At 40.8% G+C, this 25,321-nt stretch overlaps 1 protein-coding gene and 1 pseudogene across 9 annotated transcripts in view; one reads left to right on the top strand and one right to left on the bottom strand.

The window, feature by feature from the left end:
* TAF1 (TATA-box binding protein associated factor 1) overlaps positions 1 to 25,321 on the bottom strand; it is a 98,841-nt gene that overhangs the window by 4,792 nt on the left and 68,728 nt on the right. For 5 of the 9 annotated variants that reach the window (XM_077989558.1, XM_077989559.1, XM_028842257.2 and 2 more), the window contains exons 33-38: positions 6,572 to 6,639; positions 5,963 to 6,079; positions 2,500 to 2,625; positions 1,611 to 1,712; positions 1,158 to 1,314; positions 49 to 226 (exon numbers count right to left, since the gene is read on the bottom strand). In XM_077989558.1, the coding sequence (XP_077845684.1) occupies positions 49 to 226; positions 1,158 to 1,314; positions 1,611 to 1,712; positions 2,500 to 2,625; positions 5,963 to 6,079; positions 6,572 to 6,639 (748 nt within the window). The remainder of the gene's footprint in view (positions 1 to 48; positions 227 to 1,157; positions 1,315 to 1,610; positions 1,713 to 2,499; positions 2,626 to 5,962; positions 6,080 to 6,571; positions 6,640 to 25,321) is intronic. The other 4 variants (XM_077989561.1, XM_028842260.2, XM_077989560.1 and 1 more) reach the window with 1 other exon arrangement.
* Positions 19,798 to 19,925, top strand: LOC114675268 (small nucleolar RNA U13; annotated as a pseudogene).

Here is a 25,321-nt window from a genome sequence, read left to right as displayed (position 1 = left end):
TAGCTAGGCACTGATGCCACAGCCCTGTAGCATGTTGCTGCCGATTACCTGATGTTGCTATCCTCCAAACCATGGGAAGCCTCCCCACCGTCTCCCTCATAGGACATCATGCTTTCTTCATTTTCCATGTCCATCCTTGTGTTCTCCTGAAGCATGCGGGGTTGTTTGGGTCTTATTCCACCAGATCCCACATCAGAGTCACTTCCACTTTCACTCAGCTGGATAGCTGTAAAAAGAGACAGATTCTGGTTCATCAAGAGTTAAGCCTGACAGATTTAACTTGATCTTTGGCTTGATCTTCCCAAACTAGTAACACTCACACATCTACACAGGCATCTTGCCTATACTCCTCTCCTCAGATGCCTTTCTTATAACTGCCTAGGGTCAACAGTAGTAGCAAGGTTTGTAGTTTAGAATCTGAATCCAAATAACAATTTCCTTTTCCATCTCATGCCAACCTATCTGTGTTTTTTCTACCATCTACTCCCATACTTTTCCTTGGCCATTGCCATTAATCCACAAAACATTAGTCCCCCAAACAGGATTTTTCTTAATTTTCCTTCCCTGTTGCCACATATAACACTTTATTATTCTGTTCTCATCTTTTTTTCTTTTTCTTTGGAGACAGTCTCACTATGTTGCCTAGGCTGTAGTGCAATGGTTATGATCATGGCTCACTGCAGCCTTAAAGTCCTGCACTCAAGTGACCCTCCTGCCTCAGCCTCCTGAGTAACTGGGACTACAGGCACTTGCCACCACACCCAGCTAATTTTTATTTATTTACCTCTTGTAGAGACAGGGTATTGCTATGTTGCCTAGGCTGGTCTCAAACTCCTGGTCTCAAGTATTCCTCCTACCTTGGCTTCCCAAAGTGCTGGGATTACAGGCATGAGCCACTGTGCCCAGCCTTTGACAAGTATCCAAATCAAAGCTCTTACTTAGACACTGCCTTTTCCACTGTCGTATTTTTGTACCTCCTGCTAATGAATATGATCATCCTATGCGTGAGTGCTCAGTACTCTCAGTTCTATTAATAGGAATTCAATAAGAGAGGCAGCTTCCAATAAAAGCATATGTGGCCAAGAGCGCCTATCCAGTCCAGTCCTGAGGGTGCTATAGTGAGTTATAAAGGAATAGAAGCAATGGTCGAGGCCTACCAGAGAATGGATTGTCTCCTTCTTCATCACTCCCAGCATCTTCCTCATCATCTTCTCCTTCAGACATAAGCAAATCCTCATACAGGACACTGGCTTGAGGCTGTTGTACAGTTCCTTCCTCTTCATCTGCAAGATCACCATCTCCATCTTCACCTTCCTGAATGAGACCAGTTGGGGGTCAAAGTCCTATCAACTGACCACGTAAGTGACCAGAAGCCACCACCAGACACAACCCCCCTCCCCACCCTGCCCATCCCTCCACTTGCTGCCTCACAAGAAGTTAAGTATTTTTGGTGGATAGATTGTTTAGTTGGTCCCAAGGATTAAATTCGGATTGGGGCTCACTAAGGAGACCCCCGGATATCACCTTAGGATTTGGCCTGCCCTGTACTGATGGGGCTCCTATCATATAAGGGTATAACGTAACCATAAGCTTTCTGTAAGCATACTCACTGGGGCTGGAGTCTTAGGTTTCCCATCCTCCTCCTCATCATCATACCCTTCAATATCTACATCAGAGTCTTCCTCGCCCAGCCTACCTCGGCCCTGGCGCATCTGAGTAAGGAACACAAATAGCACATCATTGAGGGACGTGCCTGTAGGAGGAGTTAACCAAGGGCTCTCACCCAGGATGAATGCTCCTCCCTGATATCCCAGCCAACCCCACTGCTAGTGGGGGCTGTTTAGACCGCTCAAGGCATGCGCATTTTCCCCCATTCTTTGGAAATCATAGCCAGAGTAAAAAACCCAAAGAACAGGAAAGGCCCTTAGTCTACTCTTACTGTATCATTACAAAGAGACTCTTTCTTTCTAACCCAAACTTTTCCTTATAGCTTGTGTTGAACTCTTTGGGATAGAAAAACCTTCCTGGGTTTTTACACTTTCCAGTGGAACCCTGACTGAGAATAGCTGTAGAATTTCTGGCTTCAGACTGTATCTTCTGATACCTCTAGAAAAGGCCAATTTTTAAAATTTAATTTTATAAATAATTTTAATTTAAATTATAATACACATAAAGTAGGCCAATTATTCTGAACTGTCTGAGTGCAGCTGGCCGTTCTAGTCACCTGTCAGGCTACTCTGATGCTTCATACCCTTTTTGCATACTTGTGCCTTCCCTGAAGTTCTGCTGTGCCTAACTCTGCCCATGGGGACAGACAGAAGATAACTCCGGTCACACGACCTGACGCCATCCCAACTTGAAATCCCATTTGTAAGCTTTCATTCCCAGGGCCAAAGGGCCCAGTCATTCTTGACATATGTCACATATCACCATCACCATTCCCCTAGCCCCACCTGCAGGCATAATACCAATCTTATAAAAAGAAAAACAACATCCTACCTGTGTTACTTGCTTTTCTGGAGTGGCAGTGGGAATATCCAAGACAGACATATTGCTCTCATCTTGAAATACAGAGGCATCTCGAGACATACTGAGGGATGTGTTGGTATCATACAAATCAGGAGGCTGTGGCACAAAACATACAACTTAGCTTCTATCTAGGAAAGGGAAAATAAATACAGATAACTCCCCTTTAAAGCATTTACTGGAGAAAAAGATCATGCAGAGCAATTCAGTTAAAGAGAAACAGTCTGACACAGCTTTACAGACAAGTTTTTGGGACTCTTACAAATGTTGCCTATTCTAGTAGACAGGTGCCTGATGCATGTAATCAGAAGCCTGAAGCAGAAATGCACCAAAGCTATGGGACAGTTTTATGCCCTAACAGCCTTTCTGGTCAATAACTTAGTTTTTTCTAAGCCTTGTCTTTTGGTTTTTAGGCCCAAGGCTTAGTATCAGTGCTATTTTGATTGCTTGATCTGGAGACATCTAAGAGAAAATGGGATAAAGGAATTTCAATTCCAACAAGAGCATAGAATGCTTTGATAGTTTATGAGCCCATCAGAGGATGCCACGAAGCAAAATGGCATGGTGAAAAATCACAGGCTTTGGAGTAAAATGTCCTGGGTTTGAGTCCTGGCTCCAACACTTGCTAGTGAGTAACAAATTACGTAACATCTCTAAACCTTGATTAACTCAAGTATAAAACATGGATGATAATGTCTACCTCACAGGGTTGTTGTGAGAATTAAGAGATGTGTAAGTTCCTTATCCAATACTCAATAAATTATAGATCCCTTCCCTGTTTTCTTCCCTGGAAAGAACAGGGATTTAGCAAATAGACTATTCAGTGACAGGAGGGCAAGAAGGACTAGATAAAGTGCTCACAATATAAAGTGAAAAGAGTAAGACACAAAACCATATCAATCAATTTCATTTTAAAAGTGTTTATATAAACACAAATACATACACCACAGATATGAAAAATAAAAATATTCACACTGGTTGATGTTGCTTCTGAGTGGTGGAAGTGATTACAGGTAACTTATTTCTTGTTTTAATTTTTCAATTTTCTCTAACGAACATGTTACTTTTATCAACAGAAAACCCATATATGTGTTACATTGTGTTTCTTGAAAAAAGGAAACAAGACTGATTCTGAAGAGGGTTTTGGTGAAATAGAGGCAAAACAAAATTCAAAGCATTACAGAGCAGGTAAATCAGTGTGGAACAGAAGGAGGGAAAAATAAGGGGATGAAATTTCTGCAAAACCCTACAGCACAGTGTAGAAAACTGCAAAGTCAACAGTTTTAGATAAAGTGTTAAGCTGAACAGATGATGCAATGCAAGTTACGTGGAAATAGTTGAGTGAAAATACATCATTGGGCTGGGCGCATGGCTCACGCCTGTAATCCCAGCACTTTGGGAGGCCAAGACGGGCCTGAGGTCGGGAGTTCAAGACCAGCCTGACCAACATGGAGAAACCCTGTCTCTACCAAAAATACAAAATTAGCCAGGCATGGTGGCCCATGCCTGTAAAACCAGTTAATCGGGAGGCTGAGGCAGGAGAATCGCTTGAACCCGGGAGGTGGAGGTTGCAGTGAGCCAAGATTGCGCCATTGCACTCCAGCCTGGGTGACAAGAACGAAACTCCGTTTCAGAAAAAAGAAAAAAAGAAAATACATTATTGACCACCACCATTTAGAAGTTGAAAGGTATGATTACTGTCATGCTTCTTACAACCAAAATTGTATTAAGGCAGGTTACACTTTTGCAAACATACTCTAATAACATTTGAGTTTGAGAGTAGTAATGTGTAAGGACAGTCACTCATGTACACCTTCCTCAGGTTAAGAGATAATGAGTTGGTTACTATCTTAAACTGTTTGAGTGAAGGGAATGATGACAAGGTGAACTGGAATAATGAAGCAGTACTATCTAATCCTACTCTTCATAGGAAACCCTCTAACTGCACTAAACAACAGCTAATGTTCAAGAGAGAGAATAGTTGACAGGTTTTCCTTAGCCATTTGAAGTAGCCTGGGAGACGTAGCGAAGAAAGGAAGGTGACTTTGGGGTCCAAGGCTTTGACTCACCAAAGGACTAGGCTTAGACTGTCCTAGAAATGAGCAAACCATGTGTCATTCAATGGCTAGACTCTCCTGGGGAATGATGGCTAACACCCAGGCTTTAACTTACCAGAAAGTACCTTGTGGAAGCTGTGGGCCTATTAGCAAATAGGGCCTTCCTGGGGCAACATCACTCACCCAAGAACCCTTGACCCAATCTGCCCACACACTCCAAGAGCCTTTCCTTGTTCTGGACCTTGAAGGAGTATCTGAGGGTTCTTTTATACCTGGCCCCTCAGTAACCTAGGTTGTGAGATGAAAGAGAGAGTAAAAGATAGATAGGGATAGTGCATGAACGAGATACAGAGATAGCAATAATCCAACAGAGGTCACATAAGTTGCATTATCAGTTCAGAGGGAAACCTGGATAGAATGAAAAAAAAAATTTTCCTGTGGGAATTGGCAGAGTTCTGCATTAAAATACTTGATTAAATTTGAAAGGGTCTCAGAGAACAGATAAAGATGTATCAGGCAAATTAAATTAATTCATTTAATGTTTACAACAATCTTGAAAAGATTTCAGAGAAAAGGAAACTAAGTGAGAGAGGTTAACTTTCTAAGATTACAAAGCTAGACAACAGGAGAACTAAGACTCAAACCCAGGCCTGTTTTATGTCAAATCTTATGTACTTTCCGCCCTACCATTAGTGCCTCCAATACAGAAACCAAGCACCAGTGATGTTTTGTTAAGTCCTATTCTTCAAATATGCCAACCCTCTAAGAGTACAGTAGAGAGGAAATACACTCTTACTGTATTTCAAGGATCCAGTTAGACCAGGAAGACTAAAAATTTCTTAATTATCTTTCTCTCTAATTCTTTTGACACAAACATTTAAGAACATTATTAGTACTACCTTTCTTCATTTACTAGGAGTCAATCCAGGAAAATGAGTGACTTCTGAGCTACACTGAGATACCTCTGAGGGAATGAGTAATCAAGTGTCTGTAAGGCACAGGAACAATATGGCCCATGTCTGTAACTGAGAAGTCTACACTCCAGGGATGTTCTAGAGTCCCAAAATTCATGGACAAGAAAATTCCCGAAACCCAGAGGATGGCTGGGTCAGGAATTTGGTATTCCCAAACATTGCCTAAACAACTAAGGCCCCACCCCACTCATTCATCCCACAGCTGCCTCATCTGGATTCAAGGCCACCAAGACCCATGGCCCTCACTCACCTTAGCCTTTGAGAAGACAAGAAAGCACACGAAAGCCATATGAAGAGGAAGGACAGAGAAGAATGGTATCTCAGTAAACGGATTTGTTAACACGCTCCCAATTTCCCAAACCAATAAGAAAACTATACAAGGAAGTACTTAGTCCTCAGACTCACCTGAGGTGTGTAGGGCCCTGGGGTCATTGGGTCCAGGCTTTCTAATTCTGCTTCCTCCAAAGCTGCTTCTTTAGCTGTACAGATATCCTTCTCAAGTTGAGTCAAATGCTCATCATACTGAGAAATAAAGGAAATAAATTCATTCAACATGTATTTTAATTACTGGGGATACAAAAGTACACAAAAGACAAAAATATCTATCTTCATGAAGCTTATGTTCTAGTGGCAGGACACAGATAACAAAAATAAATCAAGCAGGGAAGGAAATAGGGGATGTGGAGTTGGGGGGCAGGGAATACTACATTTTAAAATAGGATAATCAGGGAAGGCTCCTCATTCAAGGGAACAGGATTTCAAAAAGCTAGATCCCAAGGGGATCTCTTTTATTTTTTGAGACAGAGTCTTGCTGTTGCCCAGGCTGGAATGCAGAGATATGATCATGACTCACTGCAGCCTTGACCTCCCGGGCTCAAATGATTCTCCTACCTCAGATGAGTAGCTGGGACCACATGCGTTTACCACCACACCCCACTAATTTTTAAATATTTTTTGTAGAGATGGGGTCTCCCTATGTTGCCCAGGCTTGGGACCTCCATCTTTACCACCTACCTCAGTCAATGTCTGGTAACAGACGTTCACAATCTCCTGGGCAGTCTTAGTATACTGACTCTCAGGTCCTATAAATAAAATAAGAAAGTGCCATTATCTTTGCAGACTTGTTCCAGAATTTTACATTCTGTCATCAGCAGTGTGTCCCATTATCCTAGACCTAGAAAAATCATTCCTCAGCTTTAACTTGGACTCTTGTTCTACTTTCAGAGGCAGAAAATTTCAAACATATGCAAAACAACACTAACATAATGAACTCCCATGTACTCACTAGCCAGCTTCAATGATTAACACACAGCCAATCTTGTTTCATTTACTTCAATTTTCAGACTCTTCTCAAATTGTTCTAAAGCAAATTCCAGCATCGTAACAATTTTCCTTTAAAAATTTTTCAGTATGTGTTGCTAGGTTTCACCATGTTGGCCAGGCTGCTCTTGAACTCCTGGCCTTAAGTGATCCACCCCCCTCAGCCTCCCAAAGTGCTGGGATTATAGGCATGAGCCACTGTGCCCAGCATAAGGCTGCTTTTAATAAACAATTATTGGTATAAAGGTGGATACATGTCATCATACATTTCTCAAAACCCATACAACGTATACCACCACCAAGAATGAACCATGGACTTGCGGGTGATAATGATATGTCAATGTAGGTTCATCAACTAACACAATTAATATAACACTCTGGTGCAGGATGTTGTTTTTGTTTTGAGACAGAGTTTCGCTCCGTCACCCAAGCTGGAATGCAGCGATATGATCACGGCTCACTGCAGCCTTGAACTCCTGGGTGCAAGCATGCGCCACCACGCCCATTTTTGTTTGTTTGTAGAGATTGGGGGGGTCTCATTATGTTGCACAGGCTGGTCTTGAACTCCTGGCCTCCCAAAGTGCTGGGATTACAGGCGTGAACCACAATGCCCAGCGTGGTGCAAGATGTTGATAACTGGGTAGGCTGTATGTATGTGAGGGCAGGGAGTATATGGGAACTCTGTAACTTCTGCTCAATTTTGCCATGAACTAAAGTTGCTCTAAAAATAAACCAACTATATCACATCTAAAATAATTAACAATAATTCTTTAATATTATCAAATAGCCAGCCAAGATTCAAATTTCCCAAATTACTTTATAAACACTCTTTTACATTTATTTCTTTGAATCATAACCCAAAAAAGGTCCATACATTGCATCTTGCTGATGTGTCTCCTTAAGACACTTTTACCTACAAGATGATTCTTAACTATATGGGTCCCCATATGGCCTTAGTTACAAGTTGCAAACTGGTGGCTTATAGCTTTGTTTGGCTCACATAAAAAATTAGTTCAGTTTGTAAAAATGGATTGAGCTATACACCCACAATACATAAAACACTTTTCTGTATCTAAGTTATATTTCAATAAAAGGCTTTTTGAAAAAAACTTAGTTGATAACATTTAACAGTGGGAGATTTCACATAAAAACCTAAATTGTCTGGCTTCTTTTAGAAAATGTAAAGATGTGGCCAAGACAGGGTCAGCATTCCTGCAAGGCACCAGTGGGCTGGGGCTGAGTAGCAGCTGTTCGTTTTAGATAAAGCATGTGTTCTCCAAGTTATCATAGTCCCTCCCAGGTCTGCTTATCTTATGCCTAGACCCTGAAGGCATTTGAGTTTTCAATCCCTGCCTTAAGTGCTCAAAATGTTCTTTTAATATACTGATCATTCACTTATTTATTCATAAGACATTTTCTTAATACTTCTTGTGTGCCAGGCATTGGAGATGATAGAAATGAGTGAGATATAGGTCATATCCTCAAGAAGTTTATAGTTGAGTACAGTGAGATAGACTGTAAACAAATAGGGCAACACAACGCAATGGAAAAACAGTGGCACAAAGAAGGAAGTGGCTGATTCCTGGAGGTAAGAGGGGAAGAGGAATTAAGAAAGCCTTCATAAGAGGTGATCCCTAAATTAAACCTACTGTTTTATCAGGATATAAAGGATAAAAAATATACCACAGGCCAGGCATGGTGGCTCAAGTCTGTAATCTCAGCACTTTGGGAGGCCGAGGTGGGGAGATTACTTGAGGCCAGGAGTTTGAGACCAGCCTGGCCAGCATGGCAAAATCCTGTCTCTACTAATAATACAAAAATTAGCTGGGCATGGTGGTACATGCCTGTAATCCCAGCTACTCGGGTGACTGAGGCATGAGAATTACTTGAACCCGGGAGGCAGAGGTTGCAGTGAGGCAAGATCATGCCACTGCACTCCAGCCTAGGCGACAGAGTGAGACGGCCTCAAAAAAAAAAAAAAATATATATATATATATGTACACACACACACACACACACCCCCCCCATGTGGACTTCATATTATACTACAAAGCTATAGGAACCAAAACGGCATGGTACTGACATAAAACAGACACACAGACCAATGGCACAGAATAGAAAACACAGATACAAATCCAAACACAGCCAAATAATAATTTTCAACAAAGGCAACAAGAACACACATTTGGGGAAAGGGCAGTCTCTTTAATAAATGATGCTGGGAAAACTGGTTATCCACATGTAGAAGAATAAAACTAGATCTCCATCTTTCACCATACATAGAAATCAACTCAAAATGGATTAAAGACAAATGTTAAGACCTAAACTACAAAGATGAAAATGTGGAGAAAGGGGAACGCTCGCACACTGTTGGTATACTAGTACGCAGCCATTATGGAAAACAGTATGGAGGTTACTCGAAAAACTAAAAATTGGATTATCACAGGTATCTATCCAAAAGAAGGGAAATCAGCATAATGAAAAAATATCTGCACCCGCATGTTTACTGCAGCACTATTCACAAGAGCCAAATATGGAATCAACCTAGGTGTCCATCAATAAATACATGGATAAAGAACATGTGCTGGCCAGGCACGGTGGCTCACGCCTATAATCCCAGCACTATGGGAAGCCGAGGCAGGCGGATCACCTGAGGCCAGGAGTTCGAGACCAGCTTGGCTAACATGGTGAAATCCTATCTCTACTAAAAATACAAAAAAAATTAGCCAGGCGTGGAGGTGGGCGCCTGTAATCCCAGCTACCCGGGAGGCTGAGGCAGAAGAATCGCTTGAACCCGGGAGGCAGAGGTTGCAGTGAGCTGAGACTGTGCCACTGCATTCCAGCCTGGACGACGAGAGCAAGATTCCATTTAAAAAAAAAAAGTGTTATATATACATGATGGAATATTATTCAGCCATAAGAGAGAATGAAATCCAACCAGTATGGTTGGAAACAGAGATCATCATGTTAAGCAAAATAAGCCACGCACAGTGAAACAAATATTACGTGTTCTCATTCATATGTGAGAGCTAAAAACGTGGATGTCATGGAAGTAGAGAGTAGAATGGTGGTTACCAGAAGCTGGGAAGGGAAGAGATGTGGGGGATGAGACAGGAGGAATAAATTCTAGTATTCAATAGTACAGTAAGGAAATCATAGTTAATAATTTATATTTCAAAATAGCTAGAAGAATTGTAATGTTTCTAATACAAAAAAAAAAGATAAATGTTTGAGGTGTTGGATATCCCAATTACCCTGATTTGATTACTACACATCATATACATGTATCAAAATATCACATGTACTCCATAAATATGTACAACTATCATCTGTCAACAAAAAATAGATACCGCATGTGTATGTGAAGCTTTGAAGCTTTCAGGTCATATCTACTATGACTATTACAAGCTATTACATAAATAAAAAAGTCTTGGCCAGGCGCTGTGGCTCACAACTGTAATCTCAGCACTCTGGGAGGCTGAGGCGGGAAGATCATTTGAGGTCAGGAGTTCGAGACCAGCCTGGGCAACTTGATGAAACTCCATCTCTACTAAAAATATAAAACTTAGCTGGGCATGGTGGCACATGCCTATAGTCCCAGCTACTCGGGAAGATGAAGCACAAGAATCTCTTGAACCCGGGAGGTGGAGGCTGCAGTGAGCCAAGATTGCACTACTGTACTCCAGCCTGGGCAACAGAGCAAGACTCTGCCTCAAAAAAAAAAAAAAAAAAAGTATCTTCCAGGTAAAACTTCTTACAAGTATAGGTCATTTATTCTTTAAAACATGAAAAATAAAGTTGTATCCTGACAGAAACTGCCTGTGCCAAACACAAACAAGGAAGAAAAGTCAATTGTCAAGATATCTAGAGCCGGGTGTGGTGGCTCATGCCTGTAATCCCAACACTTTGGGAGGCTGCGCAGGATGATCACTTGAGCTCAGGAGTTCAAGACCAGCCTGGGCAATACGGCGAAACCCCGTCTATACAAATAACACAAAAATTAGCTGGGCATTGTGGTGTGCACCTGTAGTCCCAGCTACTCAGGAGGCTGAGGTGAGAGGATCAGTTGAGCTCAGGAGGTTGAGGCTGCAGTGAGCCATGATCGTGCCACTGCACTCCAGCCTGAGTGACAGAGCGAGACTCTGTCTCAAAAAAAACAAAAAAAGAAAACAGAAATGTTGCTGGAGAAAATAGAAAGGCTGCATACAGGTTACAGGCCTCCTTCACCAAGCCTGTACAACGGTAGTTCCTTACAGTATCTTTACAGTAAGGATTCCTTACAGTAAGTATTCCTTACAGGCTCTTCTACCTATAGGGACCTGCCTCATGGCTAAAACCCCAGCCTATAAATTAGGAATTCAACCTTTATTCTACTTTAGTTTCGAAACTTAAACATGAACTAACCTCTCAATATCTCAATTCCCTCACTTTATAATACAAGGAAAAATTAGTTTTATACATTTGTGAAGTTTCTCTCTTACTTTAATCCATTTTGAAAATGGGACCTCTTCCCTACCCATTTTCTTTGCAACACATCACTCTAAGAAATACCCACTAATGGCTGGGCGCAGTGGCTCATGCCTGTAATCCCAGCACTTTGGGAGGCCGAGGTAGGCAGATCACCTGAGATCAGGAGTTTGAGACTAGCCTGACCAACATGGAGAAACCCCATCTCTAATAAAAATACAAAATTAACCAGGCATGGTGGCGCAAGCCTGTAATCCCAGCTACTCGGGAGGCTGAGGCAGGAGAATCACTTGAACCCAGGAGGCGGAGGTTGCGGTGAGCCGAGATCGTGCCATTGTACTCCAGCCTGGGCAACAAGGGTGAAACTCCATCTCAAAAAAAAAAAAAAAAGCAAAGAAAAGAAAAAAGAAAAGAAATATCCACTAATACCTCCAGAATATTTTTAAAAAACCCACACTTACTTGCACAGCTGATACACTTATGTGTTTGTGTCAGTTTCAGACAGTCCATGTTCTCAATAGTTACAAGAGCTTCAGCTATTAGACTCTATTACACTATTATATGCAAAGGAGCATTTAAGTCTTTCTAATGAAACATGGTGGTGGAACTGGCAAACCACTGTTAACATAGTGGATAAAAATATCCACTGTGATGTTTTCTTATCCCTACCTATACCAGGAGTTCTTATGAGAGAGCGAGCTACGAATCCTTAGAACTATAAACAAAATTCTGTATGTAATACTCATCTTTGAGAGCAGAACAGCTTTAGTTTTTCATCGGATTTTCAAAGGGATCCATAACCATCTCCGTAAGTCTAAAAATATCGTTCTACATTTTGGAGCAATCAGGAACTTACTAAAAGTAGGATGATCAGCTATAGGTTTTGTAGCTTAGGAAGAAATGAGGAATCCAAGTAAAGAGACAAAGACAACAGAGCCTCTACAGGAATAGTAAAGGTGCTGAAGCTACTGTGGGGGGGCTGGGAAGAAGGTTAAACAGAACTGAACTCCAATTCCTAGTCCCTACAGGGTTACTACACAGAAAACTAGAATTAAGTTATAAAGAATTTCTAGAATGACACCAAAATGAATGAAAGATGATCTGTGACTTGTCACTGTACTCAACAGAATAAGCTACCCACTCATGAAAAGGAATGTTTTTCCTGAGTATATTTTTTTTCTCTCTCTCCTTGTTAAATCATGGCTGAAGCAACTCTACATGTCACGTTGGAGAAACGTTATTTATTTATACTTTGCCTCATACCAAATAAGGAGTGGTAGAGTCTACAGAATCACATACAATTCAAATTCTAATGTCCTTAAATAAGAGATAATGCCAATGACAACTTTGGAAAGCTGATACTCCACCAAGAAAATTCTTTTTCTGGTTTCTAAGTTAATTTCCTTCTGTATGGTGATGTGAGAAGAAACCCAAGTCACAAGCTTCATGGTTCTAGTAAGAGGGGGAAAGCAAGCATTATTGCTATTTTTTTTTTCTTGACACAGTGTCTCGCTCTGTCACCCAGGCTGGAGTACAGTGGCGCCATCTCTGCTTGTTGCAACCTCCATCTCCCGGGTTCAAGTATTTCTCCTGCCTCAGCCTCCCCAAGTAGCTGGGATTATAGGTGTGCACCACTACGCCCATCAAATTTTTTACTTTTTAGCAGAGACAGAGTTTCACCATGTTGGCCAGGCTGGTCTCGAACTCCTGACCTCCAGTCATCTACCCGCCTCGGCCTCCCAAAATGCTGGGATTACAGGCGTGAGCCACCATGCTCTGTCTATTGCTGCTAACTTTCTGAAAACATTCAGAGAAAAACACCAGTCAAGTTGGTAAGCATCCCTGGGCCCCAAGAAGAGGGGATTTGTGATCACTCCTAGGCTCACATTTCCCTTGAGAATTCTTCCACAAATACTAAAAATAATCCCTCCCTAAGAAAATGAGTACTCTGTCAAAACAGCATAAATTATCATCTTGACAGTGGATGGTGTGAGGATATGCATTTGTTCCAATGTGAACTATTAAAATTAAAAAATAAAAGTTCAGTAGAAGTACAAAGCTTTTTTTAAAAAATCAGTGCCAGATATAAAAAAAAGAATCTGCATACTAAATTCCTAAAGAAATCAGAATTACTAAATGCAACTATGCATAGTCCAGATCCCAAAGAGATGAGCTCTGACTCTGCAATTCTTAGATATTTATCTTCAAACTAGATCCAAAACAAGTGAAAATTAGAGAAGTGAATCTAATCTTTCACAATATAGCTAGGCTCCTTACCTTATGTAGAATGAGGATCAAAAGTAAATTAGGATGTTTAGTTTCCAAAGAGGTTCAGTCTCTCAATAATCTCACTCAGAATCTAGACTAGAAATTCAAGAAGGTAGAAACCATCCAGAAGGAACTGGGGTAATAAATCTCACTGGCCAAGGGTCTATTTGATGAAAAGCCCAAAGACCCTGAAAATGTTTTTTTCCTCAAAAATGAAACACCATTCCATTTAGCAACTTAAAAATATATAGATAAATAAACAGATAGCTTTGGCTAAAAACATATCCTCATATCTCATATCTCTACAACTACAAAAATAAACACCTCAAAACACCTTTTCCTATAGAGTAAAATTTATGATACTTCACACCAAATCTAATACTGGCTACTAATGGGATGGTAGGAAGGGAAGAACAAGATTTTTCCTTTTCACTTTATACAATTCTATGCTGTTTCATTTATTCAATGAACATGTATGTAATTTTTATAAAATTTTAAGTTATATACTTTAATTTTACAAGAATAATTTTTAAAGTATTGATATTCCCAGCGTTAAAGAGGTTGTAGGGAAACAGATATTTTCCTTCACTGTTATTTTGACTATAAAGATACAGCCTTTTGGAACACAATTTCAAAATATCAAGATTTCCTACAAAAATTTTATACAAGCACACATCAATGAAATATAAAAATAGTGAACAACTAGGCCGGGCACAGTGGCTCACACCTGTAATCCCAGCACTTTGGGAAGCTGAGGCAGGTGGATCACCTGAGGTCAGGAGTTCGGGACCAGCCTGGGCAACATGGGAAAACCCCATCTCTACTAAAAATACAAAAATTAGCCAAGCATGGTGGTGCACACCTGTAATCCCAGTTACTCGGGAGGCTGAGGCACAAGAATTGCTTCAATCCGGGAGGCAGAGGTTATAGTGAGCCGAGATCACACCACTGCACTCCAACCTGGGTGACAGAGACTCAGTCTCAAAAAAAAAAAAAAAAAAAAAGTGAACAACAGTCTGCAAGCCAGCATCATGGAGATACTTTAAATGCCTATCAATATAAAATAAATTATGATACATCCATCCATGCTAAGAAATAAGTTTAAAAGAATGTAGAAATCTATATGTACTAACATGAAAAGAGAATCAGTAAAGATGTCAATTCTCCTCAAATTGATCTATGGGTTTTAACACAATTCTTACCCAAATCCCAGTAAGATGTTTTTGTAGATATAGACAAGCCCCTTCTAAATTTAGTGGAATGGCAAAAGAACTAGAATATAAAACAGTTTTGAAAAAGAGAGGAATCACTCTACCTGATCATAAAACTTCTAGAAATAAACCAACACACTCAATTGATTTTTGATAAAGGTATACATACAGGGCAACTCAATGGAGGAAGGACAGTTTTTTCAATAAATGATGAAAAATTGGACATCCATAGGCAAAAAAAGTACTTCAACCTAAATTTCAAACTGTACACAAAAAGTAATTAAAAATGGATCACGGACTTAAATGTAAAAGGCTACAACTGTAAAATTTTAGGAAAAAACATAAGAGAAAACCTTTGTGATCTGAGCTGGGCAAAGACTTTTTTTTTTTTTTGGAGACAAGTCTCACTCTGTCGTCCAGGCTGGAGTGCAGTGGTGTGATCTCAGCTCACTGCAACCTCCACCTCCCAGGTTCAACCAGTTCTCATGCCTCAGCCTCCTGAGTAGCTAGGATTATAGGTGTGCGCCACCACACACCACACCCAGCTAATTATTATTATTTTTTTTCTTTGTATTTTTAGTAGAGATGGGTTGCACCATGTTGACCAGGCTGATCTCAAACTCCTGACCTCAAGCAACCCACCGTTCTCGGCCTCCCAATGTGCTTGGATTATAGGTGTGAGCCACCGTGCCTGGCCGACTTCTTAAGAGACACAAACACTGGGCTGGTCGCGGTGGCTCACGCCTGTAATCCTAGCACATTGGGAGGCCGAGGCAGGAGGATCACGAGGTCAGGAGATCGAGACCATCCTGGCTACGGTGAAACCCCGTCTCTACTAAATATACAAAAAAAAATTAGCCGGGCATGGTGGCGGACAACTGTAGTCCCAGCTACTCAGAAGGCTGAGGCAGGAAAATGGCGTGAACCCAGGAGGCAGAGCTGGCAGTGAGCTGAAATGGCACCAACTGCACTCCAGCCTGGGTGACAGAGCAGAGACTCGTCTCAAAAAAAAAAAAAAAAAAAAAAAAAAAGAGCGAGATACAAACACTGGCCATGCCTGGGGACTCACACCTGTAATCCCAGCACTTCACCTTGACCTCCTGGGTCAGCCCTGACCATAGCCTTGACCTCCTGGACTCAAGCAATCCTCCCATCTCAGCCTCCCGAGTAGCTGGGACTATGGGCATGCACCACCAAACATAAATTTTAAAAATTTTTTGTAGAGATGGGGTCTCACTATATTGTGTAGGCTGTTCTCGAACTCCTGGGTTCAGGTAGTCTTCCCACCTTGGCCTCCCAAAGCACTGGGATTACAGGTGTGAGTCACTGTGTCTAGCCTGAAAGATACTATTAAGGGACTGAAAAAGTAAGGCATAGACTGGGGAGAAAATCTCTGCAAATCGTATATGTAATAAAGGTCTCGTACCTAGAATATATCAAGAACCCTCAAAACTCATTAAGAAAACAGGCCGAGCGAGGTGACTCACGACTATAGTCCTAACACTTTGGTAGGCTAAGGAAGGCCAATCACTTGAGGTCAGGAGTTCCAGACCGGTCTGGCCAACATGGCAAAACCCCGTCTCTACTAAAACTACAAAAATTAGCCAGGCATGGTAGCAGGTGCCTGTAATCCCGGTTACTTGGGAGGCTGAGGCAGGAAAATCACTCAAACCTGGGAGGCGAAGGTTGCAGTGAGCTGAGATTGCGCCACTGTATTCCAGCCTGGGTGACAGTGTGAGACTCTGTCTCAAAAAGAAAACACAGGCTGGGCACAGTGGGTCATACCTGTAATCCCAACGCTTTGGGAGGCTGAGGCAGGCAGATCACTTGAGGTCAGGCATTCAAAACCAGCCTGGCCAACATGGTGAAATTCCGTCTCTACTAAAAATACAAAAAAATTAGCCAGGCACTGGGGCGGACGCCTGTAATCCCAGATTCTCAGGAGGCCGAGGCAGGAAAATCGCTTGAATCTGGAAGGCAGACACTGCAGTGAGCCAAGATTGCGCCACTGCACTCCAGCCTGGGTGACAGTGTGAGACTCTGTCTCAAAAAAAAAAAAAAAAAAAAAAAAAACAGAAAACACCACAATTAAAACTGGGCCACAGACAGGGCAATCAGGCAAGAGAAAGAAATAAAGGGTATTCAATTAGGAAAAGAGAAAGTCAAATTGTCCCTGTTTGCAGATGACATGATCGTATATTTAGAAAACCCCATCGTCGGCCGGGCACGGTGGCTCAAGCCTGTAATCCCAGCACTTTGGGAGGCTGAGGCGGGTGGATCACGAGGTCAGGAGATCGAGACTATCCTGGCTAACATGGTGAAACCCCGTCTCTACTAAAAATACAAAAAACTAGCCGGGTGTGGTGGCGGGCGCCTGTAGTCTCAGCTACTTGGGAGGCTGAGGCGGGAGAATGGCGGGAACCCGGGAGGCGGAGCTTGCAGTGAGCCGAGATCACGCCACTGCACTCCAGCCTGGGAGACACAGCGAGACTCCGTCTCAAAAAAAAAAAAAAAAAGAAAAAAGAAAACCCCATCGTCTCAGCCCAAAATCTCAAGCTGATAAGCAACTTCAGCAAAGTCTCAGGATACAAAATCAATGTGCAAAAATCACAAGCATTCTTATACACCAGTAACAGACCAACAGAGAGCCAAATCATGAGTGAACTCCCATTCACAACTGCCACAAAGAGAATAAAACACCTAGGAATCCAACTTACAAGGGATGTGAAGGACCTCTTCAAGGAGAACTACAAACCACTGCTCAAGGAAATAAAAGAGGACACAAACAAATGGAAGAACATTCCATGCTCATGGATAGGAAGAATCAATATCATGAAAATGGCCATACTGCCCAAGGTAATTTACAGATTCAATGCCATCCCCATCAAGCTACTAATGACTTTCTTCACGGAATTGGAAACAATTAAAGTTCATATGGAACCAAAAAAGAGCCCACATTGCCAAGACAATCCTAAGCAAAAAGAACAAAGCTGGAGGTATCACGCTACCTGACTTCAAACTATACTACAAGGCTACAGTAATCAAAACAGCATGGTACTGGTACCAAAACAGATATATAGACCGATGGAATAGAACAGAGGCCTCAGAAATAACTCCACACATCTACAACCATCTGATCTTTGACAAACCTGACAAAAACAAGAAATGGGGAAAGGATTCCCTATTTAATAAATGGTGCTGGGAAAACTGGCTAGCCATATGTAGAAAGCTGAAATTGGATCCCTTCCTTACTCCTTAACAAAAATTAACTCAAGATGGATTAAAGACTTAAATGTTAGACCTAAAACCATAAAAACCCTAGAAGAAAACCTAGGCAATACAATTCAGGACATAAGCATGGGCAAGGACTGCATGACTAAAACACCAGAAGCAATGGCAACAAAAGCCAAAACTGACAAATGGGATCTAATTAAACTAAAGAACTTCTGCACAGCAAAAGAAACTACCATCAGAGTTAACAGGCAACCTACAGAATGGGAGAAAATTTTAACAATCCACCCATCTGACAAAGGGCTAATATCCAGAATCTACAAAGAACTTAAATTTACAAGAAAAAAAATCAAACAACCCCATCAAAAAGTGGGCAAAGGATACAAACAGACACTCCTCAAAAGAAGACATTTATGCAGCCAACAGACACATGAAAAAAATGCTCATCATCACTGGCCATCAGAGAAATGCAAATCAAAACCACAATGAGATACCATCTCACACCAGTCAGAATGGCGATCATTAAAAAGTCAGGAAACAACAGATGCTGGAGAGGATGTGGAGAAATAGGAACACTTTTACACTGTTGGTGGGACTGTAAGCCAGTTCAACCATTGTGGAAGACAGTGTGGCGATTCCTCAAGGATCTAGAACTAGAAATACCATTTGACCCAGCCATCCCATTACTGGGGATATACTCAAAGGATTATAGATCATGCTACTATAAAGACACATGCACACATATGTTTATTGTGGCACAATTCACAATATAGCAGACTTGGAACCAACTCAAACGTCCATCAATGATAGACTTGATTAAGAAAATGTGGCACATATACACCATGGAATCCCTATGCAGACATAAAAAAGGATGAGTTCACGTCCCTTGCAGGGACATGGATGAAGCTGGAAATCATCATTCTGAGCAAACTATCACAAGGACAGAAAACCAAACACCACATGCTCTCACTCATAGGTGGGAATTGATCAATAAGAGCACTTGGACACAGGGTGGGGAACATCACATACCAAGGCCTGTCGTGGGGTGGGGGGTTGGGGGAGGGATAGCATTAGGAGAAATACCTAATGTAAATGACGAGTTAATGGGTGCAGCAAACCAACATGGCACATGTATACATATGTAACAAATCTGCACGTTGTGCACATATACCCCAGAAAAAAAAATACAAAATTATAGCTAGACAGAAATAAGTTCTAGTGTTCTATAGCACCATAGAATGACTATAGTTAATAATAAAACAATATATAGTTTCAAATAGCTAGAAGGATATTGCACATTCTCAACACAAAGAAGTGATAAACATTTGAGACACTGGATGTGCTAATTACCTTGATCTGATAACTATAAATTATATGTATGGAAATATAATTATGTGCCCTCAAGAATATGTACAATCGCTGTTAATTTTAAAAATTTTTAAACTGTATATTGAATCCTTAAGATGCTAAATTTACTTATATAACAAAAAAATTTCTTATGCTAATGTTTTTCAAAAATCATAGCTTTTATGACTTTATATAAATATATCTAAAATAACTGTATGATTTTTGTAGTTTAATAAAATTTGCACCAAATTCCAAAAAAAATAAAAAAATAAAATCACAATAGAAGAACAGCTAAAATTTTTTAAAGTGTTAATAGTGAATGCTGCAGAGAAACTGGATCACGTACATTGCTGGTGGGAATGTAAAATGGTACAGACACTCCAAAAGTATGGCACAATCTTTTTGTAGTTCATAAGCTTATGATGACATAAGTGTGATGACGTTGGGTTTTCACGCTCATGTGTGAGATGTGCCTCCCTCAAGCCTTATTACAATGCCAGTACATTTTTTTTCCACATCTGATGTGGAAAAAAAAAATGAAATAGTGCGGTTTCTTGTAAAACTAAACATATACCATTCTATTCTTGGGCATTTATCCCAGAGAAATGAAAAATTAAACTCATCCAAAACCCTGTCTATGATTGCTCACAGCAGCTTTACTCATAATGGCAAAATAGTGAAAATCTGAATGTCCTTCAATGAGTAAATGTTTGAACAAACTCTGGTACAACCACACAATGGGACACTCAACAGTTTAAAAAATGAACTACTGATACAACAATTTAGATGGACTTCAAGGGAATTATGCTTCGTGAAAAAAGTCAATCTCAAATTGTTACATACATATTATACTATTCCATTTATATAACATGCTCAAATGTCAAAACTATAGAGATGGAGAACAGATAAGTGGAACAGGAACAGTGGTGGGTGCGGTGGTGGGCGTGTGTGTGTGGGGGGTGCAGATACAAAGAACAGGGAGTTCCTTTATGGTAACAGTTCTAAGTCTTAATTGTGGTGGTGGTTACAGGAACATACATACGGCATGAAATTGCACACAGATATGCACAAATAGATTTTTTAAATGGTGAAAACTAAGTTTTGTAATTTATTTAACAGTAATGTACCAATATAAATTTCCTGGTCTTGATATTGAAGTACAGCTATGTAAGATATTGCCATTCAAGGAAGCTGAGTGAGAAGCCCACAGGACTCTGTACTATTTCTTGCAATTTCCTGAATCTATAATTACCTCAAAATAAAAAGGATCAGAATATATTCATGAGCAAAAAAGAGCAAATTACAGAATAAAACAAAAACTTGAAAAACCTACATGTATTTTTCTTTTTTACTGCTCCTGCAGAGCAGGGCTACCCTATAGGCAGTGTGCTGAGAGTGGCGTAATAAGTAAACACATTTTGTGTAAGCATAGAAAAAAGTACCTAAGACTATATATCAAGCTGTTATCTCTGGGGAAATGAAAATATGGGAGACAGGAGTGGGAGGGCAGGCAGAAGCTTTAACTTTTAATTTTATATATTTCTAGATTATTTGATCTTTTTATAAGAGGTTTTGCTTTTTTGTTTTTTAAAAGGTCTACCCGACAGGAATGTAGATGTTAGGTTAGAAGGAGATAAATATAAAGGCTGGGACATTCACCAGGTGACTAGGCAAAATATAATGCAAGCTTTAGTGACATACTGGATGTTGGAACTTATTCAAAGTAAAGAATCAAAAACAAGAGGTTCCTAGATGTAGCTACTGGGTAATGTTAATGTCTCATTAAACCCAGATTGGAAATTGTAAATGAGTGATTCAAGTAAAGGAAGAGAGAGGGAGAAAGTTAGAATAAAGAAGGATAGGAGGAAACAATAATACACTCAGCTTGAGGTATGTTTTAAGTTCCACTGAAACATCCAAGAGGAAATGTTTGGCAAGTGGCTTTGCCTACAATAGTCATCAGGAAAGAGGTGATAACTGAAGTTACAGGAGTGGGCAGAACATTCAGCAAAGGAGATTAAAAAGGAATAGTTTAAGAGGTGGGAAGAAAATAAGGGCTGACTTTTTTATTTTTGGAGTCTCGTTCTGTCACCCAGGCTGGAGTGCAGTGTCATGATCTTGGTTCACTGCAACCTCTGCCTCCCAGGTTCAAGTGATTCTCCTGCTTCAGCCTCCCGAGAATGCTGACTGCATTCTTATACTGTGTGCCACCACGCCTGGCTAATTTTTTTGTATTTTTAGTGAAGACAGGTTTCACCATGTTGGCCAGGCTGGTCTCGAACTCCTGACCTCACGTGATCCACGCGCCTCGGCCTCCCCTAGCCGGAGCTAAAAGTTGTCATGGAAGCCAATCGCAATACAGTCGTGAGGAAAGAATGGTCAATTACGTCAAATACTAGGGTGAGGTCAAGATAAGCACAGAAAAGTGCCCACTATATCTGACAATTATGTGGTCCTGTTTACTTGGGAGACTGGACAGGGTGGAAGCCAGCTTAAAGCTAAGTGAGGCATTACTGGCAAAGAAAATAGTGAGAGATGTTACATATTCATAAAAGAAGTCTGGCTGTCATAAAAAAGAATGAAAGTCTGATACATGCTACAACATGGATGAACCTTGAAAATATGGTAAGTAAAACAAACCAGACACAAAAGGAAGAATATTGTATATAATGTATGATTTACTTATATGACATACCTAGAATAGGCAATTGCATAGAGAGAGAAACTAGAATAGAGATTACCAGGAGCTAGGAAGAAGGGGAGTTACCATGTAAGGGGTACAGAGTTTCTGTTTGGAATAATAAAAAAGTTCTGTAAATACATAGTGGTAATGGTTGCACTACACTGTGAATGAACTTAATGCCACTGATTTGTACACTTAAAAATAGTTAAAATGACGGCTGGGCACGGTGGCTCATGCCTGTAATCCCAGCACTTTGGGAGGCTGAGGCAGGTGGATCACCTGAGGTCAGAAATGGGAGACCAACCTGGCCAACATGGTGAACCCCCGTCTCTACTAAAAATACAAAAATTACCCGGGCGTGGTAGTGTACACCTGTAATCTCAGCTACTCTGGAGGCTGAGGCAGGAGAAACGCTTGAACCCAGGAAGCAGAGGTTGCAGTGAGCCAAGATCGCACCACTGCACTCCAGCCTAGGAAACAGAATGAGACTCAGTCTCAAAAAAATAAAAATAGTTAAAATGACAAATTTTTATATTATCTATATTTTACCATAATAAAAAAGTCTGTATGGAAAGAGAAAGAGACAAGATGGCAGCAAGAGACTCAAGCAGGATTTGGGGAAGTTTTTCTTCTCTTCAATGACGTGAAGGACTTAACCTTCATATGGAAATATTTCTTTTTTTTTTTTTGGAGACAGAGTCTCACTCTGTCGCCCAGGCTGGAGTGCAGTGGCATGATCTCAGCTCCAGGCCCAGCTAATTTTTGTATTTTTAGTAGAGATGGGGTTTCACCATGTTGGCCAGGCTGGTCTTTAACTCCTGGCCTCAAATGATCCGCCTGCCTCGGCCTCCCAAAGTGCTGGGATTACTGTTGTGAGCCACCAAGCCTGGTCAGAGATACTTATATCTTGGGTCCCAATCACTGATGGAAAAAAAAGACCCTTATTATTTGTTAGTGGCCAAACTTACAGAGTAGTACCCTCATAGCAGAGACTTAGAAACTAGTATCATGGAAACGCTTTAAGTATTACATTTAACCTATGAACAATACTGAATCAACTACCCATATTCTTCAAACTGAAACCTTTAGACTTAATAACCAGTTAGGAAAAAAAGAGCACAAGCACAATGGCAGCAAAGCTTTTAAATTTTATATAGAATATTGACAATGAAGAATAAACAAAATAAAAACTTTTAAATTGCCTAGGAATAAACTCAACAATGAGAAATTCAAAAGCAACAACAACTATAAAATGTATAAGAATAAATTAAAAGATGCCTAGAAACTATATGAAGAAAACTAGAAGCCATTATTGGGGGACATAAAAGAAAATGTGAGTAAATGAAGAAACAAACTCCCAGGTGGAAAAATGGAGAATTATAAAGATACACAGTTTCTCCAAATTAATCCATAAATTAAATAAGGTCTCAATCATGTTTATTCATTCGACGACAAGGTAGAATCTAACAAAAATGACCTTAGGGTTTATTTAGGATAATCAAGCAAGCACAGTCAAGGAATTTAAAATTATAAAGCCTTTGTGATAAAACAATTATATTATCTGGTGATAATAGCACCAGACTAGACAAACAGATCAATGAAGCAGAATAGAAAGCTCTCAAATAGGTTTGAGAATATATAAGAGCCGGGCGAGGTGGCTCACGCCTGTAATCCCAGCACTCTGGGAGGCTGAGGCGGGCGGATCACGAGGTCGGGAGATCGAGACCATCCTGGCTAACACGGTGAAACCCCGTCTCTACTAAAAATACAAAAAAATTAGCTGGGCGTGGTGGCGGGCACCTGTAGTCCCAGCTACTCTGGAGGCTGAGGGGGGAGAATGGCGTGAACCCGGGAGGCGGAGCTTGTGGTGAGCCAAGATCGTGCCACTGCACTCCAGCCTGGGGGACAGAGCGAGACTCTGTCTCAAAAAAAAAAAAAAAAAAGTAAGAATTTAGTATAGTATAAAAGTAGCATTTTGGCCAAGTGCATTGGCTTATGCCTGTAATCCTAGCACTTTAGGAGGCTGAGGCAGGTGGACCATTTGAGCCCAGGAGTCTGAGATCAGCCTGGGCAACATGGTGAAACCACATCTCTACAAAAAATACAAAAAGTAGGCCAGGCCAGGTGGCCCATGCCTGTAATCCCAGCACTTTGGGAGGCCGAGGCGGGCGGATCACGAGGTCAGGAGATCGAGACCATCCTGGCTAACACGGTGAAACCCCGTCTCTACTAAAAATACAAAAAATTAGTCAGGCATGGTGGCGGGCGCCTGTAGTCCCAGCTACTCAGGAGGCTGAGGCAGGAGAATGGCGTGAACCTGGGAGGCGGAGCTTGTAGTGAGCGGAGATCAGGCCACTGCACTCCAGCCTGGGCGACAGAGCGAGACTCCGTCTCAAAAAAAAAAAAAAAAAAAAAAAATACAAAAAAACAAAAACTAAACCAAAAACAGAAATTAGCCAGGCTTGGTGATGTATGCCTGTAGTCCCAGCTACTTGGGAGGCTAAGGTGGTAGGATAGCTTGAGCCCAGGAGGTGGAGGCTGTAATGACCCATGATCACACTACTGCACTCCAGTCTGGGCAACAGAGCAAGACCTTATTTCAAAAAAAAAAAAAAATGCAGGTAGCATTTCAATTAGTAGAAAAGGTTAGACTGTTCCATAAAAGGGACTTGGACACTTTGGCTAGTCATTTGGGAAAGAAAGAAAGTTAAATATTTACCTTCTACTTAAGATTTTATTCTAAAAAGTAGACAAACATTTAAATATTTAAAATACTGTACGTATTAGAAGAAAATATGGTTTGCTATCTTGGGGGTAGGGAAGATCTTTTGAAGAGTTATAATACCAAAGACAGGAATCATATAGGAAAGACTGATAAATACAAATGTATGCATATGAAGTTTCTGTATGTCAGAAATACCATAAAACTAAACATTAAAAGACTTTCTGGGCATGATAGAATAAATGCTATTGGATTAGTCTTCCTACTATAAACAGAAAACTAGAAAAAAACAAATGAAACAACTGCTTTCAGACACTGAGCAACTAGTAGTGTAAGATTCTGTGATCCCTGTGAGAAGGGAAGGGAAATGAAGTGAGCCCTACAATTGTCCCTGGCTTTCTGCTGAAGGCAAGCCAATTATCGCAGTCTTCCTGAGCTGTGGAGACATATTAGAGTCTGAGGAGGTTAAGACAGCTGGAAATTGCAAGGCACAACTGGAGAAGAGGGTGCTCCAC

Source organism: Macaca mulatta, chromosome X (assembly GCF_049350105.2).
Source record: "Macaca mulatta isolate MMU2019108-1 chromosome X, T2T-MMU8v2.0, whole genome shotgun sequence".
NCBI classification, from domain to species: domain Eukaryota; kingdom Metazoa; phylum Chordata; class Mammalia; order Primates; family Cercopithecidae; genus Macaca; species Macaca mulatta.
This window is presented reverse-complemented; position numbering and strand designations above follow the sequence as displayed.